Raw genomic sequence first — 17,956 nt, 5'->3', positions numbered from 1 at the left:
CTATCTACTTCCACTTTAGAGTACTATTTGCCATTCATAGAAGAGTAGTGGTGCTCTTATTTCTGAACGATCCATTTCTTTTTTTGGTTGGTAAGTAGTGTTTCTGCTTCTATATCACTCTGTCCAGCCATCACTGGATTGTAGGTTTAGTTTTTGAATTATAAACAAACATATTTCATGTATATTTAACTGTAAAGCTGTTGCGGAACAAGTTCCCTCATATGGAAGCGTTGAGGACATCTCTGGTGGAATCGAACCTGAATATTGTGATTAAATTCCCTCTTGTTAATGCATAGCTAAAGTTGATGTTTGTTTGCTACCGGAAAAAGCTGGCGATGCTAATAAATTAAAGGCTTGTTTCTCAATTGCTGCCTCAGAGCTTTCACCTTGCTAGGCTTGAGGGCTAATGCTGCTACTTCCTTCCTTCCTTGTATGTACTTCCATTTAGTTTTATTTACTTCAGTGGATGGTAATGCATGCTCCGTGATGATAAAATTGTTAAGGCTTGTTTCTCAAAACATTCACAGTTGATGCTTAAGAGTTTTCGCCCAACTATTAGATCCTTCCTTGAATGCCTGAGGGCATATTTAAGCTCAATAATAATTTTGTTCCACATTAATTCTGCAAAAATAGTTTTCTCCTCTCTCATTCTTTTTTGGTCTTCACCTTTTTTATGTTTCTCATCTGTTTATGGTGGATAATAAATTGGCTGAACAATGCTGAAAATCAGTAACAAAACACACCATCTGTCTCGACTGGTTTGGTGCACTCAATGTGACATTCTGTCAAATATGCAATATTGATGTCCTGTTCATGACATTTCTGCAAAATAGAACTTTGTTTCTCTAGTATTTTCAATGTCAAAATTATCTGTTTTGTTAAAATCATAACATCTTTCATGACTGGTCAGTCGATATGTAGCCAGGCTGTTGTTCTGCAATTCTGAGACCAAATTGAACATTTTTTAATGATTCACAAGTCGTGAGAGTTTGATCATTTCATTGTGTACTTGATTACTCGTTTATTACGTGGTTCTCCCATTACTTCTTTATTAGCCTTGATCTTGCTAGTGCATTCACTATTTCTTTTGGACAGTGTTTTGTTTGGACAGAGATAAAAAACATGAACAAAACACCATCTTTTGGGACTGATGGGTACATTCCATGGCCATACTATCAAATTTGTTGTTCGGATATCTAAAATAAATAAAAATTGTATTTTAGAGTTCAATGTTGAAATTTAATTTTAGTGTAGCTGTTCATGCTTGTCCGGTGATGAAAACTTCTAATCATACCATCTTTTGGGACTAAACAGTTACTATGTGCCTATGCTGTTATTCCGCAATTCCGGCCGGGGCCAAATTTAACTTCTTTTTCGTTTTCTTAAAAATATTGTTTGTCAATGTTCATTTTTTGTCTGCCCTATGGCCGGTAAGCATGTGTTCACGTGAATAGGTTGTAATGATAACCTATATGAAATATTATCATCTTTTTTGGAGCTTGCATGCTTTATCATCACCATGGTCACCAATGCGCAATGTAGCTCCAGCTGAAGCATGCATATAGTCCTATTATTGTTGCATCGTCTTTGATATTTGAATTGAAGATGCAAGTAGGCTGGGCTACTTGTGTATGATTGTCTTTGTAAGAACAATGAACTGGCATACATATATTTGGTCAGTTTGTAGTTTGAACTCACTTTTGGATTGCAATATTATCCTTTGGAAAATGTATGTGAGTAGTAATATGTTTTCGAATATTGGTTTCAGGTTTCCAACCTCACAGTTGCAGAAGCCAATGCTCATTTAGGATATTTGGCACCTAATATACATCTCTTATTTATATTCACTTCCTGATATTTTCCTTTTGCTGGCAATATAGTGAATATCCAAGTTAGTTCTTCCTCCTTGCATTGTCATAATCAGAAGCACTTGCAATTACAGTAGTTACTACTATGATATGCCATAACCTCTTAAGTATATTGCTATAAAGGAACGGAAGTATGTTTGCCACAAATCCTTTCATTTATTAGTACTTTCAAAGAATAACCAAATAGGTAATTGACCATGCTGTTTCATAGGTAAACTTGCTTGTTTTGAACTTTTGATGCTTTATCTTGACTTCAGTCTGTTCTAAGCTAGTTTTTCTTATGGACTTCTTGTATTATTGATAGTTTCTTTCCACCCAGCCATGCAGCTGTAGCTATGTCATATCGACTTGTCATATTTTCAGGCGACAACATAGCAGCTCTGGTACATGTGTTGGAATGGTCTCCAGGACTGAAATGTGATTGTTAACAGACCCCTCTTATCCGTCTCTCATATCGTCACTTCATATATAGTTCATGCCAGCCTTCCATGGTCTTGTTGTCATGTACTAAAGCATAGTAGGTAAGAGCAGTGTCCTTTCCTTCACACTTGAGTTTTATTATTATGTTGTTGGTAAGTCGTGGCAATCTTGCTTGTTTTTGTGGATCTAGTTAGTGTTGTTTCTAATCTTGGTGGTTAATTAGAACTTTGGCCTTATGGACTCTTTTGGTTCTTGTCATGTATTCTTTTGTCGCTGTAGCTGTGAGTCTTGTTATCGTTTCTTGGCCATGAACATTCTGTCTCTTTCAAGGCCATGACCGTTTTCATCTTCATGCAACTAGCACTGTTTTTAGAGGTTCTACAACTAATTGACCATGATGTTCTATAATTTGTTTGGTTCGACTTTAATACATGCACTATGATTTTTTATTTCGCATTTTGATCATTATTATGTAACTGATTTAAAATATATATTTGATGCCGAACATTGTTCATAATAGATGTTAAGAAAAGCTAGCACCAATGCATGCCTTTAGTCATTAGCCAAAATTGCTGATTTGTATTATGGTGTAATTTTAGTCTTTGTATTTGCATGTACACCAAGGTGGTTTTGGTCTGCAGCAAGCGGTGGTTCCAGAACATGCTCAAGGACTGGCGACGCCTCTGTGCAGGAGCTCCTCGTCCACATATGTACAACAGCGGCTACGGCGTCAACAAGAATGAGCACAAGGTGAGCACATCCATTGATTTCATTCTAGATTTTTGTGGAATCTAGTGTGGAAAGAGGTGACATTTACAAACCTATAAAGCACTGAGGTCAAACAAGCCCAATTCGGATATTAACTTGCTAAGACATTTAGTTAACTGATCTAGTTGTTCCTGTTGCGGCCATCAGAGTGGAAACTACAGATTTCAATGTTTGTGTTATGTCCCTAAACATCAGATGTAGTTTCTTTGTGCTGAAATATTTTCTCTTATTCTTATGAAACGGTGAATGCAGCTGGAGCAAATGGTGTTATTCGCTGCTTCCACTCACCGAATGTATCACTTCTTGTGGTGGCGGGCTCGAGATGTATGAGAAAACATCGGGTAACAACCATTCTCTTTGATCTCTTTAGTCTTAAATCTTTTATCCACTTCCATTGATTTTGGTCATGGCAAAAGAGTGTTCATCAGGTCAACACTACTTGGCCATAATAAAGTGAGTATTCTGTATCCAACCAAACTTAGTTCCAGTGAATAGTAGTTATTGAACAAAAGGGATGTACTTTGAAGAGAAGATATGAGGATTTTGGTAATATGAGTTAGTTGTTTGACGCATTACTAGACTTATAAGGAAGCTTGTTTGTTCGTACCTATCAAAAGTTTAAATTGTATGTTACATCTGTTGTCGTTGTTCAGAGTACAACGGATCAACTAGATGCCTAGATGATATGGCGAGAATACATATTGAAGTGTATAAATTTACTGTAAGTTGCATTGTAGAGTTTGTATCTGCTAATTACACTGATCATACTCAATCATCATTTCATAAAGCTAGAAATATTTTCACTCATGCCAGTTTGGAAAAAAAGACTTCTTGTTGCAGTACTCCCTCTATGTGGCAATGCTCAGTTAAAAATATACTTGCGCTAATTATATATTTTGGGGAATGGTACCACAATATATGATTGCATATTGTTCCTCTTAGAACATGTGCTAGAGTAATTTAGTTAATCTTGATAAGTTTGTCAAATATAATGTATGACTTGTCAGCGGTTCTTATTTGCATTGACGTACGGCAAATTAACTCAAACCCTCTGTTAACTCTAATGGTCATGGACAATGGTAACACTTGTGCAGAAAACTAAATGACTAACCGACAAGTCTTTGTATTAGGGATGGTACTAATGTTTTTCAATGAGTTAATAATGGGCGAGGCAGACTCCTGACTGTTGCTCACATGCGTGAGTTCTCACAAGCCTCAATGAATGTTTTCTACAGCTGTGAGACGTTGTCCTCTTTGCTGGCATATCTTGCACGGGGCAACTCTCTGAGTTACTAATTTGTGACTAGCTATTCTATCCATTTCTTAGTTGACTTGGTTTATTAGCTAATATGTTCTTATATTCCACATAATAAAAACTTCATTTCCACCGTTACGATCATAAAACTTTACCCCTTCCCATTATTGCTGGTTTTGTTCATGTACAAGTTACAATATACTAATGAACCGATGAATTTCCTAATTAGGCGTTAGGATCAACAATGCCAACTAAAATACGCATTAAGTAGATGAAATTTTACGATTTATGTTTTTCTGTTACCAAGCCAATTCTGTTGAGCTGTGTAGTTCTTTTTGCCGAACTTCAAGTTTTTCCTGAAGCTTTAGACTTTTCTTGGTGGGCATGTGTAGAACTTAGTAGCTTGATGTCTGGAAGGGTGTTCTCTCCATCTTCGTTGTCTCATACGCTTTAAATTCTGATGTTTATTCAACAATCCGCTGAAATGGGCATATAAGAGAATTAGATCTTCTTTTGGTTAGTCTTTAGCTTGAAGTCGTATCCTAAGTTGTTTGGTGGAATAGTAAGCCTGTTTTTTATCCAATGTTCTTGCTAATCTTTTGGTGGTTAGTAACTTGGCCTTATGAAATCTTTTCGTTGTTGTCATGAGCATGTTTGCTTTGAGAATGTTATGTTGCTAAACTTAAAATGTGTATTTGTCTTTGCCTGGTCATATATTTATTTTATATGTTACTCCATGGCAGTGTTTGTTCAGCCTTAATAATCTTAGGTAACCATATTATTCACCGAAACATTTTATTCACTCTCTTACATCCCTTGGGAGTTTCTTATTTTGATATCGATGGTATCACCAAGGGTGCATGTTGAAAGGAATTTGTGCCAGTTTTTATGGGATTGGCCTGATGATGTTCTCCGGATGCATTTCAAGGGCAATGTGTATGCCCTGGCCAGATACCTATATTATTTATGCGAAGAGTGAATACATGAATGACCAGCTCTTGTCCTGAAAGAAGCATGCAACTGGAACTTAGAAAAACCTTGTACCTGGTCAGTTACATTTTTGTTTTGTTTTTGCTCCGCGTGCCCTGCTGCTTGAAGCAGTTACCTGAGGTGTATAGTTCTCTTATTTTGCAGGTATTTTTTCCTTGAAGGATGTGAATCCAGGAGCATCTTTGAAGGGCTTGTGCCAAAAAACATCGACATCTATGCAACCACCGCTTCAACGCAGAGTACAGAAGTTGGGGTTGTTATTTCCCTCGCAGGTACCCGAGCCGTCCTCCGGAAGACGACACCTGCTTGAACTTGTACTTATTTTCTTAGATAGAAGACATGTACTTTATTATTCATATCCATTGGCCGGTCTTGCTCTGTTTTACTTATTTTATTTTTCACATGGTCAAATCATGTTCTGGTAAAGTCTCGGTGAATTCCAGAATTGTCATCGATAGCATGTATTTACAATGTGGGACAAGGTTTTCTGATAAGATATATGTTATGGTAGAATCCGATGAGACGTTCTTCATCATGGAGGAACCTGATAATATTGATGCAATGCAAGACAATGTTGGCCATTAATATTAAACGCAGTCTGTTGCTAAACTCGTGTTTCTAGCTGTCAAATTTGTGTCTTCGCCTTGTCATATATTTATGCTACTCGTTAATGTAATCTTAGCTACCCATATTTATCACCGAAACATCTTATTTTTTTTACATCCCTCAGGATTAATTCTTTTGATGTGGTTGATATCACCAATAGTACACGGTGGCATGCTGCAAGGTGTTTATTGTGACCATTCTGATGATGTTTTCCGAATGCATTTCAAGTGCAATATTGATGCCATGGTGTGAGTTCAAGAGTATATGCAGGTTTTCACACCTTTAAATTATTTTGGCATATCGATATTGTTGATATATTGTGTGGATATCTACTGTTAGGAGAGGGGACAATATAATATATGATCGTTTGCGAGTGTTTTTTTTTTTGTTTTGAAAGGATATTAATGCTCTCCGCTAGGTGGTGCAGGTCCCCCTCCTCTTCAAGGAACTCTAGCTGTGTACATTTGGGTGCATGCTGGTTCTGTGACAATCTTGAAGGAGAATCTTCACTGCCCTAGCTATGTTGCAGCGGCGCCATTGAGACTTTGTTGGTGCCAGGTAGGTCACCAAGGAGGCCATGAGAAAGATAACCAGGTGCTCGGAGCTGTCATGGAGTCGCAGTAGCATTTGAATTTGAGTGTGTAGAAATCACATGTTGCATATATCCTGTGTTCAGTATGTAAATATTTTAGCTAGGTCTTAGAATTTTATAGCTTTTCCTGCAAACTATGGCAGCGGCGAGGGAAATATTTTCTCAGTCTGCTCAGCCTAATGGTGAACACCACCTTTGCTCGACTGAACATGGAGATTTTAGAATAGAGATCTAAATTGGTAGTTTATTTGATTTGACGTTTGTTCTTGGTATAGTTGAGGCAGCAATCCATTGTCTAACACAGAAAAGCTAGGCTGAAAAACACAGAGGAATCCCTTTTATACTTGACATTTGTTCTTGGTAGAGTTGAGACCGTAATCTTTTATCTTGGAGAAAAAACTACAACAGAGGAAGGAGACTATCAAACCAATTGCATAATTTTCTTGGGCACCGATCCGTTGTAACCAAAGGAAGTAGATAATCACCATTCCATAGTTAATTTCCATAATCTGTTCCTCGTAGCCCTCCGAATAACTAACTCCACAATTAGCTCTGACGTGGATCCAAGGTACTCACGAAGGAAGTATATCATCATCAATCCATAATTTGCTCCACGCTAGAAACTAGCGGTATGACCAATGGATTCCTTTCCATAACACACGGTATGGTGCTCCAATTTTATTGGTTGTGATTCCTGACTCCACTCATAAGTTTAATACTACTAGGGAAAGAAACCAAGATGGCCCACCATCCATGTGCATTAATCATCGGACGTTCCGCTTTCACCTATTTCCTCTTATAGATGACTACAGAACCAGTGCTCCATCTATCTCTCCTAGATTTACTCTGTATAATTGGAGAGTCCACCGCAGTCAAGGGAAAGAAATCAACGTGCATTAGTGCCCAGACGTCTAGCTTCCACCCTGCGTGTCATTTATCTGCCAGCGATCCATCTCTCACATCAATCAACTAGGAGGAAAGTGGAGGTCCGAAAATTTAGCCTTATTCCCGCCGCACCTTTTTTTCCCTCCACAAATTTCGAACCACTCCAAAAACCAGTCACATCTTTCTCTATAAGTATGAGTTGGGGTTGAAGCAACGCGTGCGTCGTGTGTGACGACTTAGACTTAGACTTAGACTTAGACTTAGACTTAGACTTAGACTTAGACTTAGACTTAGACTTAGACTTAGACTTAGACTTAGACTTAGACTTAGACTTAGACTTAGACTCTTGCTCGGCGAGGAGAGGAGAGGGGAGGCCGCTCTGCTTCGAGATGGATTTGGGCGCCAGCGAGGCATGGCGCTACGGCCGGCTTCTCTCGGTGGCGAGCTCCTCTCTCGGTGGATCGATCCAGCAGGCCGGTAAACCATCCATCTTCCTTTTCTTCTCGATCTTGTGGTAGTTCATCCTTTGTTGACTGCATGTGTGCAGATCTTCCGGCGGCCCTTGTTCTTTTGGGGTTTCTTCGTTATGGTATGAAGTCGTAGAGCTAGTACGTACATGTAGCTGTTTTTTTTCGTTTTGGATTAGTAAGAACACGTACGTGATTCTGCACACGGGATCTGATTTGGTTTTTCGTATTCATTTCGTTTCATTGATCTGATCTGATTGATTGAGGCCTCACCCAAACAAAGGAACATGCAGGTGATCTGGTCACCATGTAAGGCAGATGATAATTAATACATACAAGAATCAGGCAGGCCTCGTGCATCTCATTCTACTTGTGAACAACTAAACAAACAAACCATACAATACAAGTCAATGATCAGGCAAAAAAATGGAAAAGGGACGAAAATGGGCAAAGCTCTAACAAAAGGTCATCATTAATTCTTTCATTTGAGTAACCTATTATAGTTTTCAAGTTCAAAATGGATTTGTTCCATTTCCTGCTAAATTTTTATTTCATTGCATGATTAATTTACTGCGACATGAGTCTTCACATCAGGTACCGCTCGTGGTACCGCAATAGGGTCCAGACCTTACTGGATCCAAAGCGGTACCAGAGCGGTACCGGGGTGGTACGACCGTAACGCGTTACGGTACCTCAAGCGGTACCTTGAGCGGTACTACCGCTCGTGAGCGGTACTACTGCTCCAGGTACTGCAGGGGTACCGCAACTTGTTCTGGGGGACAAATTCAGTGCAGACTCAGAGCGGTACCGAGGGCGGTACCTATAGGGGTAGCGGTACTACCGCTACAGGTACCGGTAGTACCGTCCTGGCTAAAACTGGTTTTCTTCCCTTTTTCTCTTCAACTTTGTTACCTCGCTAAACACACACAAAACCGGAAAACGTATCAACTACGCTTCAGTCTTCTGATCTTGACGTGTCCGGCGAGGTCACCGTGTACTTGCAAATCTAACAATGATACTCAAGGCACACGGTGAGATTACTCAAGTGTTGTCATCAAACACACAAAACTTGGGGTATGAATTTTGCTCTTACAGTGGCCCTCGTGCATTTGGAGTGACTTATCATCCACACCGCTCCAACAGAGAGTAGCACTCGCAAGAGTGTGAACTTCGGGATACATCGTTGTCTCGGCGTCACTTCGGTTATTCCTATACCCGAGCTATTTACTTATGCACTTTACTTTGTGATAGCCATCGCGCTTGAAGTTATATATCTTGCTATCACATAATTGCTTGAATTGCTTAGCATAAGTCGTTGGTGCACATAGGTGAACCCTGGTTATATAGGTTTTGTGCTTGACAAATTAAACGCTAGTTTTATTCCGCATTTGTTAAGCCATATTCGTAAAAGTTTTAAACCGCCTATTCACCCCCCTCTAGGAGGCATCCGTGTCCTTTCAGGTACCACTACCCTATCCTATCCACATACGGGGGAAACCCTAGGACGAGTCCGAGCAGCAGAGGCGACATCGTCGCCTCTTGGTTGAAGGTGTTGCTTCGTATGCGATAACTCGATGTGCTAGGAAGCGGTGGGACTTCCCGGAGGGCGCAACGATTGCGGGCTATCTTCGTTTTCGTCAATCTCTCGGTGTCGGCATTAGTTTCTTATATATTTTCTCTCTTCTTTATTTTGGGCTTGATGTGCTGTTTGCCACAATGGTGGTTGCTATATTAATATAGCGGGGCGAAAGCCTATTTCGAAGAGTATGAGCTTCGGGTAAACCCTACCGCAAAGGAAAAAAAATATAAGACCCACACAACCTAGACAACGGGTAAACCCTATTCCACGCACGGTGCATGCACGAGTAGTGCACGCCTGAAGGATCTTCGCGGGCGGGCTGTCCCATTTAGCCCTCGTTTGGCTGTTCGGGCCAAATTTCCCCGGGTAAATATTCCCCGTCGGGAATAGGCAGAAACAGGAGCAAACCCCCGGAATTATTTTCCTGACCTCCGGACTAGGGGCGAAATTTCCCCGGGAAAAGGCCGGGAACCCGCCGGGATTTCTGTAACCAAACAAGCCCTTAGCGGGTTTCCTTCATTTTTCTTTAGGTTTTTTTTGTTTCTTTTTAGTTTTTTTATTTTCTCGGTTTGGCGGTTCTTCCTAGTTTATTTTTTCTGACTTCTTCCTTTATTTATTGCAAAATATGAACATTTTAAGAATATAATGTTTTTAAAATTTGAACAAATTATAATTTTGAACATTTTCCAGATCTGTCAAATTTGAATATTTTCTAATGTGAACAATTTTCATGTTTCAATAGTTTTCAAATCTGAATTTTTTTCAGATTGTACAATTATTCGAAATCTGCATATTTTTCAAAGTAAAATAGAAACAGGAAAAAAAAAAAACGAAAGGGTGCATACCTGGGACCTGCACTGAGCTCAGTCGTCTTCTTCCAGTTCCCCCGCCGCCGCCGTCCACCCAAATCCCCACTCGCCGCCGCCGATGGCAGCACCCAACACGGCGGCTCCTCGCGCAGCAAGCACCTGGTAGATCCTCTCTTTCGACCCCTCGCAGCTCCGATTGAGTCCCTAACCTCTCTCTCTCTCTCTTTCCACTGATGTGCGCAGATTGGCCGCTCCCTATCTCCACGGATGGCGATGACGGGGGGCTCGATGGACAGCCTCACCGACGACATCCTCGCCGACATCATCTCGCGAGTGCCCTACAAGTCGACCTGCTGCTGCAAGTGCGTCTCCACGCGGTGGCGTGACCTCATCACCCACCCCGACCACCGCGCCAAGATGCCCCAGTCCCTGCTCGGCTTCTTCTATGAAACCTATGACATAGCCCGCTTCCCACGGAAGGCTCGCTATTTTATCAACGCGTTAGCGCAGGGCTTCCCTCCTCTTGTCGACCCCTCGCTATCGTTCCTGCCCAAACATGAGAGTCTTCACATCTTGGACGGCTGCAACGGTCTCCTCCTCTGCCTCCTCCTCGAGGAGGGGACTGATGCTGATGAGATCCAATATTATGTGGTGTGCAATCCCTCCACGGAGAAATGGGTGGTCGTGCCTACCACCGACTGGTCTAGGAGGGCACAAGTTTACCTGGCCTTCGATCCGGCTGTCTCCTCCCACTTCCATGTGTGTGAGCTCGTAGATTCTGATACCTGGCATGCTGATGGTACTGGAACTATTGGAGATATTGCAGCCGTGGTGATATACTCGTCCAAAACTGGAGTCTGGAGTCACAAGGCCGATGCTTGGACCGGATCTAGTGTTGATATACCCATCGGTGCGAAAAGCGTCTTCTTTAGGGGGGAGCTGCATTTGTGTGCCTACGATAATCAGCTTATATCCATTGATGTGGAGGAAAACGATTGGAAATCCATTCATCTTCCCGAAACAGTTACCATTTATTTTGGCATTTATCTATCACATGGTCAGTTGCATTTTGCAAATATCGGTCTTTCTGCATTATCAATATGGGTTCTTGAGGACCCCAGTAATGAAAATTGGACCTTGAAGCGCTATATCAGCCACTTACAGCTCTTTGGAACAGAGTATTCAGCATATGCGGATGATTACAGTGTTATCTCAATCCACCCCGAAGACAATTTGATTTTCATAGTCGCTGGACACATGCAGACACTCATGTCTTATGGAATGGATTCCATGAAGCAGCGTATTATACGTCCACTTGGATCTGTTAGTAGTAACAGGGTTCATTGTATTCCATATGTTCCGTTGTTCTTAGAGTCATTGGCAGATGGACACTAAATGCCGTGCTTCTCCAGTGTTTAGGACTTGAGTGTTTAGGACTTGAGTAACAGTCAGTTGGATAGACTTTTATGAAGTTGCGATAGTTTATGTCTCGTGGTAAGTCGCGACAGTTTCTGTTTGTGCTTGAGTGCGCTAATGTACCTAGCTTATGCAGCTACGTGTTGCACTTATCTTTGTTGCTCTGCATGTTTTGATGTTCTCATGTATAAGCGGACCATGAGTTGTAACCCCTAGTACTTAACCATGGATATTGTCTTCGTATTGTTGAACTATGATTATTGTCTTCAATATGTAGTTTCTGGTCTATGCTTATTTCTTTGTATGTGTATACTTTATTTCTACAGTATCTTCTGAATGAAAAAGGTGCTTTGGTCTCTTCTGGCATCGAGAGAATTCAGAAATGCAGTTCTTGTATGTAGAGGGATCTCCTTTTCTTTGCAGTGCTTGAATGCCTGAATCCCATTTTTTAAACAGTATGGCATATGAGCTCTCAGTTATCTTTATGTAAGGTATTTTTTTGATTAGGTAAATTTGGCTTCTGTTATCTCCTCTCAGGCACTCAGTTATTTTTATGTGAGGTATTTTTTTAATATAGCGTAGGAAGTTGAAACTAGATTGATGTCATTTGTAGATAGCAAATTTTTGACATATCAGATCTTCGCATGTATAGCAAATGATGGCTTCCACCTGACGTAGGAATTTTTTGATAACTAGATCATGTTGGGACTATTATTCTGTTAAAAAACTAGTATTTCATTTTGCTAAACTTTTTTATTATTGTACTATCCTATCATATTTCGCTAATGCCTAACTGAGTTCTGCTGTAAGATACACTTAAAGACTTCAAAGATGACCCACTTTAGGTTTGAGTAGGCAGTGGCAGTTTAGTTCTTAGCTGCATCTTTTTCCTGAGAACTTTCAATGATACCCATTCCCTTTTCAAAGATTCTCTTTTATGGCTGGCTTATTGTATTCGATGTGTTGGTCACCTTGATAGCCACAATTGGCTGAATTTAACTTTCGCATATCCTGCAAGTAAATGTCTACCTATTGTGTCTCACGTTGCTTACCTGCTTTTAAATTGGAAATAGCGCCAACCACAACCAGGCATGGGGAAATGCTTGATCATTCCAGCTTTTGGCTATTTGGTTTTGTTTGCAATCTACTTACTTTCATCTACTGCTGGGTGCTATTGACCTTTGCATGATGCAGATTGCAAGCCTATAACTTATCTGAGGAGTCTGGTGTCTACTTATATGTGCTGCAGCTTTTGGATCTGGATCTTCTTTTGCTTTGTCATGCCATTGAATGTTTGGATCTTGATCTTCTTAACAATATAGCCTGGGTGCTTTTGTTTGTCTCCAGTAGTAATAAAATGGTATACATGTAAGGTATTTCCTTTTGAATTAGACGCCGTCGTTATGGATTATAGTTTTCAAGTTCAAAATGGATCTGTTCCATTTCCTGCTAAATTTTTATTTCACTGCATGATTAATTTACTATGACATGAGTCTTCACATAAGTTCCAGCTGATAGCTGATGTCTTTTCTGTATGTTGGTTTTAAATACTAACGCATGCAGCTGTAGAACATCTCGGGATTATACTGAAGTGTTAAGCAACGGGTATTCATGTATGACACCAATCAGCAGTTCTTTCATTTGAGTAACCTATTATATTTTCTGAATGTCTAACTTAGCTATGCAGTAATAAGTGACACTTGGGGATGTGATGATAATTCACTTCAGGTTTGAGCAAGCAGTGGCAGATAGCTAGTTTTATGTTGGATACGAACTTTGTTTCAGGTGTCCCTAGGAAAGATGTTTACCTTTGAGGTGTAAGAAATATGTTTAACTTGTATTGTAAAATCTCAAGTAGGTAAGGAGGAACGTCATGTTTGATAAAACACTAGGAAGTTAGGCGCGGCGGCACGCCGCACCCGTGGTGTGGCTACGATGCCGGCAAAGCGACGACATTTCCCACCACTGCATATCTTAGTGACGATGGGTTATCTGAACTTCCAATGGCAGAAAGATGAGGTCTGATACTGCATCTCTTTTAGGAGTACCACACAGTGTGTAACTTTATTTTGTATATGTGCCTTATATTTTACATAGTAATTTGAATGGACTTGGCAAATTAGTCATACTCATGTGAAGCTTGCTAGAAAACAATTATACAAATGTAATATACATTAGTGTTTCATAGTTGCACTAAAGAATTGTGGCTCAATAGCAACCTCAATCTCTGACTAAAATGATGGACTCAACTTAGTCCAGAAGTTCATATATATAAAAAAAATCACTACCATATTGATACAATGATACGCCATTCCGCTGATGCGAAACGACGATGTACGGATCGATCGTCGGACACCTAGCGAACAACAACCACAATAACCAAATGATGCAAACACATGATTTATGTTGTCGTAGTTTGTGATTTTTCTTGAATATTTTGTGACTTTTGTAGAAAATAAATATACACCAAAAGAATGTTGCTTTGCATGGTGAGCCTCTGGTATGTTGGGAGGTGATACGTCTCCAACGTATCTATAATTTCTTATGTTCCATGCTAGTTTTATGACAATACCTACATGTTTTATTCATACTTTATACCATTTTTATGCATTTTCCGGTACTAACCTGTTAACAAGATGCCGAAGCGCCAGTTCCTGTTTTCTGCTGTTTTTTGTTTCAGAAATCCTACACAGGAAATATTCTCGGAATTGGACGAAACAAAAGCCCACAGCCCTATTTTCCACGGAGGGTTCCAGAACATCGAAGAAGAGTAGGAGGCGGCCAGCAGGGGGGCCACCCCATAGGGCGGCGCGGCCCCACCTCCTGGCGCGCCCAGGTGTGGGGAGCCCACCCCCTGGCTCCCCCGACGCTACCTCTTCGCCTATATATTCTCCCAGATGCGAAAACCCTAAGGAGTCAAGTCATATTTCACGAAGAGTTCCGTAGCCGCCGCCATCGCGAAGACAAGTTTCGGGGGACAGAATCTCTGTTCCGACACGCCGCCGGGACGGGGAATTGCCCCCGGAGTCATCTCCATCGACACCACCGCCATCTTCATCGCCGCTGCTGACTCCCATGATGAGGAGGGAGTAGTTCTCCCCCGAGGCTGAGGGCTCTACCGGTAGCTATGTGGTTCATCTCTCTCTCCCATGGTGTGATCTTTATGTGATCATGTGCTTTGTAATCTAGTTGAATATGTAGATGTAACCCTTGTCTATTATGCACTCTAGAGGTTACTTTAATATGAACTCCGGAGTTACTCTCCACGGTGTGATGGTGACAGTGTGCGCATCGTGTGTGATTCCTTTATGACGTTGTGGAGCTTGTTTACTCCGGCTTGAGGTGTGCTTTTGCAGCCCTACACAATGAATGGTGTTTGTTATCCAACAAGAGAGTGTTTAAGAGTAGCATTTATTTATTCAATTATGTGATCATTGTTGAGAGTGTCCACTAGTGAAAGTATGATCCCTAGGCCTTGTTTCTAAGCATTGAAACACCGTTTCCAACAAGTTCTGCTACATGTTCGCTTGCCTCAAGTCTGCTCGAGGGCAACGGGGTGTACACCAGCTATGGCGTGCTAGCTGACAACCTCTACTCTACATCACGCGAAGAACCAGATAGACCCGACCCCCCGTGTCGCACCCAGGCGGCACCGGGGGCAACCTCTCCGCCGCCGCCAAGCCCTCTCCCCGGCCTCCTCCATCGCCGCCGCTGCCGCCGGCCTTTGCCGCGGTGGCGGCGGGCCCGGCTGCCAAAGGTGGCTCGGGGGCTCGTCTGCGGAGGTGGCGCCGGTGGCCCGGTCATCGCGGGCCGGGACGTCGACGGCGAGCTCGCCGGCGCGCGGAAGCCGGGGCGGCGGCCCCGGGAGGCTGTGGTGCTCTCCCTCGTCGGGGTGGAGGCGCCGGTGGTCGGGCGTAGCCGGGTTGTGCGGGGCACGGCAGATCGGGCGCGGCCGGATCTTGCCTTGGCCCGTGCGCCGGCGGCGGTCCGTGGCGTGGGCTGTGCTGCGCGTCGGCGGCCGGGGAGGGCTTAGCGACGACGTTTGCAGGGGTGGCGGCGTGGAGGTTGCCCGGGGCTGCGTGGCGTGGAGGACGCCGTTTGGTCAATCTGGCCAGATCTTTTGGTCAGCGGGAGTTGCCACAGGTGTGGGTTTGGTGGACGACGGTGATGGCGCGCAGGATGGCGTGCTCCGGCTGCCCTGCCGGTGAAGGAAGCCTTGGCAGGAGGGTGCTTGCTCCGGGTGAAAGCTCCGCCCGATTTAGTCGGTGCCGGCGATGGCGACGCCCTTGGGCGCCGTTCCCCTTCTTTGAGGCATCGTCGTGGAGCTCCTACCTTACTGCCTTCGAGGTCTCGTGCCTTCCGGGTGAAAACCCAAGCTCTTGCCTCGGCCGGAGCGGGCGACGACGGCGGTCTCGTCGCTTCCCTTCTTGGAGGCGTCGTCTTTGGAGGGCATGACCTTCTCTCGGCGAGGGTGGTTTGTTTGCCGGGTTGCGTTGCCTTGCCGTCTGCGTTGGAGGATGCCGAGGCGGCGGCCTCGGGTTGGTGGCTGTGAGCCGGGGCGGCGGCCCCGGAAGGCGGTGCGGAAACATCTCTATGGTGCGGGGATGCGGCTTGTCACGGCTTGGGTGGCGACCCTGGCCGTGTGGGCGGAAGGGCAGTCGGCTCGGTCGGACGTGTCCCGGAGGGGACGGTCGGACGTTATGTCGGGGCGGCGGCCCCGGATGAGTTGGTGTGATGACCGTGGTCTGCGGCCGTTTGCCCTGTGCAACTTGGGTTGCGGGTGGACAGTTCGTGCGGCGTTGCAGCTCCAGAGCGAGCGGTGGTACGTCGGGGCGGCGGCCCCGGAAGGTGGTGGTCTTGGTGGACGTGCAGGGCGCGACGGAGCAGCGGTATGTCGGAGCGGCGGCTCCGAATGTTTGTCATCTTCGAGGGTGCTTGTCCTTGGGTCGCGTGGGCGATAAGGTGTCTCGCGACGATGGGCTTGGGCGGCAACGACAATGGTGTTGAGTATGGTTTGGTTGCTACAAGACCGTGTTAGTCGGCTCCGTCCCGGCGTGTCCGAATGTCTTCAGGTTGGCCTCCTCTTGCTGTGAAGTCGAAGCTGCCTTTAGGTGGTGTACGATGACCTTTGGGGGGCGGTCCGGCGGTGAAGGTCCTTTTCGGCGCAGGTCTTCTGCATCTCCTCTCCGGAGCTCGTCGTCAGAATCGAAGCTACCGACCTTTTCTTGGGGAGCCATCTATTTGGCATAGGCCAACTTGAGCTTCGCGTTTGTGTAGCTTCTGTGGGTAGCCAGGGTGGCTCGGTGTGCCCGTCGCGGCGTTTTATGGGTGGGTGTGGGCTTGGCCCTGTTTTTGTAGGTTTTCGCCCGATTTTCTCCTAAAAACCGGGCACCTTCTACTTAATTAATGGATGAGGCAAAGCTTTTGCCTCCGTTTCAAAAAATACATGTTCGCTTGCTGCCATTTTTATTTCAGATTGGAATTACTACTTATAATCATCCATATTACTTGTATTTCACTATCTCTTCGCCGAACTAGTGCACCTATACATCTGACAAGTGTATTAGGTGTGTTGGGGACACAAGAGACTTCTTGTATCTTAATTGTAGGGTTGCTTGAGAGGGATATCTTTGACCTCTACCTCCATGAGTTCGATAAACCTTGGGTGATCCACTTAAGGGAAACTTGCTGCCGTTCTACAAACCACTGCTCTTGGAGGCCCAACACTGTCTACAGGAATAGAAGCATGCATAGACATCAGAAGGGGGCTGAAAAAATGGGACCACTTAGGAGTGGTGCACCCGGTCTTGGTGCGTCACCATTTTCTATTCCTGGTCAAATAGCAGTCGTGCGCCACTGGTATTTCTACGAGGTAGGGGGGTCAACTAGGGCTAGTAATAGCAGTGACGCATTACTGACCTAGTAGGTCGCTAGTATGGCTGCTAGCAATGGCGCACATTATAGTGATGCACTGTGCACTAATGCAAGCAATATTTGGGCTGGCTGTTTTCCTAGTAGCGTAGCGGCCTTCCTTCGCTCCTGCTATCATCCGCCTCTGCACCCCCTCTCCCCTGGTTGCTACAAACCTTCTATGGCTCTTGGCGGCAGTTCCCATGGCACACCGCCGCAACATGGCACAATGTTGTCCATGAAGCTCAGCACCATCGGCTCCACTTTCTCCCGTGTGCCCTCCCATCTCCCATCTTGCGGCCGGCCATCGGTCTCTCGACCTTCTCTCCCCTCTTTGGACAACAATCTTGCGGCCCAACACCGCCATTGTGCTTTTACGGTCTTACCAAGC

At 43.9% G+C, this 17,956-nt stretch overlaps 1 protein-coding gene across 1 annotated transcript; it reads left to right on the top strand.

Annotated features, from left to right (window-relative positions):
- Positions 1–10,307: 10,307 nt before the first annotated feature.
- On the top strand, positions 10,308–11,651 carry LOC124658126 (putative F-box/kelch-repeat protein At1g15680). Its single transcript, XM_047196552.1, has 2 exons — positions 10,308–10,401; positions 10,483–11,651. Exon 2 carries the CDS (start codon positions 10,507–10,509, stop codon positions 11,632–11,634), a length of 1,128 nt encoding a protein of 375 aa, XP_047052508.1. The 5' UTR covers positions 10,308–10,401; positions 10,483–10,506; the 3' UTR covers positions 11,635–11,651.
- The last annotated feature ends 6,305 nt before the right edge of the window (positions 11,652–17,956 follow it).

Source organism: Lolium rigidum, chromosome 5 (assembly GCF_022539505.1).
Source record: "Lolium rigidum isolate FL_2022 chromosome 5, APGP_CSIRO_Lrig_0.1, whole genome shotgun sequence".
NCBI lineage: Eukaryota > Viridiplantae > Streptophyta > Magnoliopsida > Poales > Poaceae > Lolium > Lolium rigidum.
Note: the sequence above shows the minus strand (reverse complement) of the source record. Positions and strands in the feature narration are given on the sequence as shown.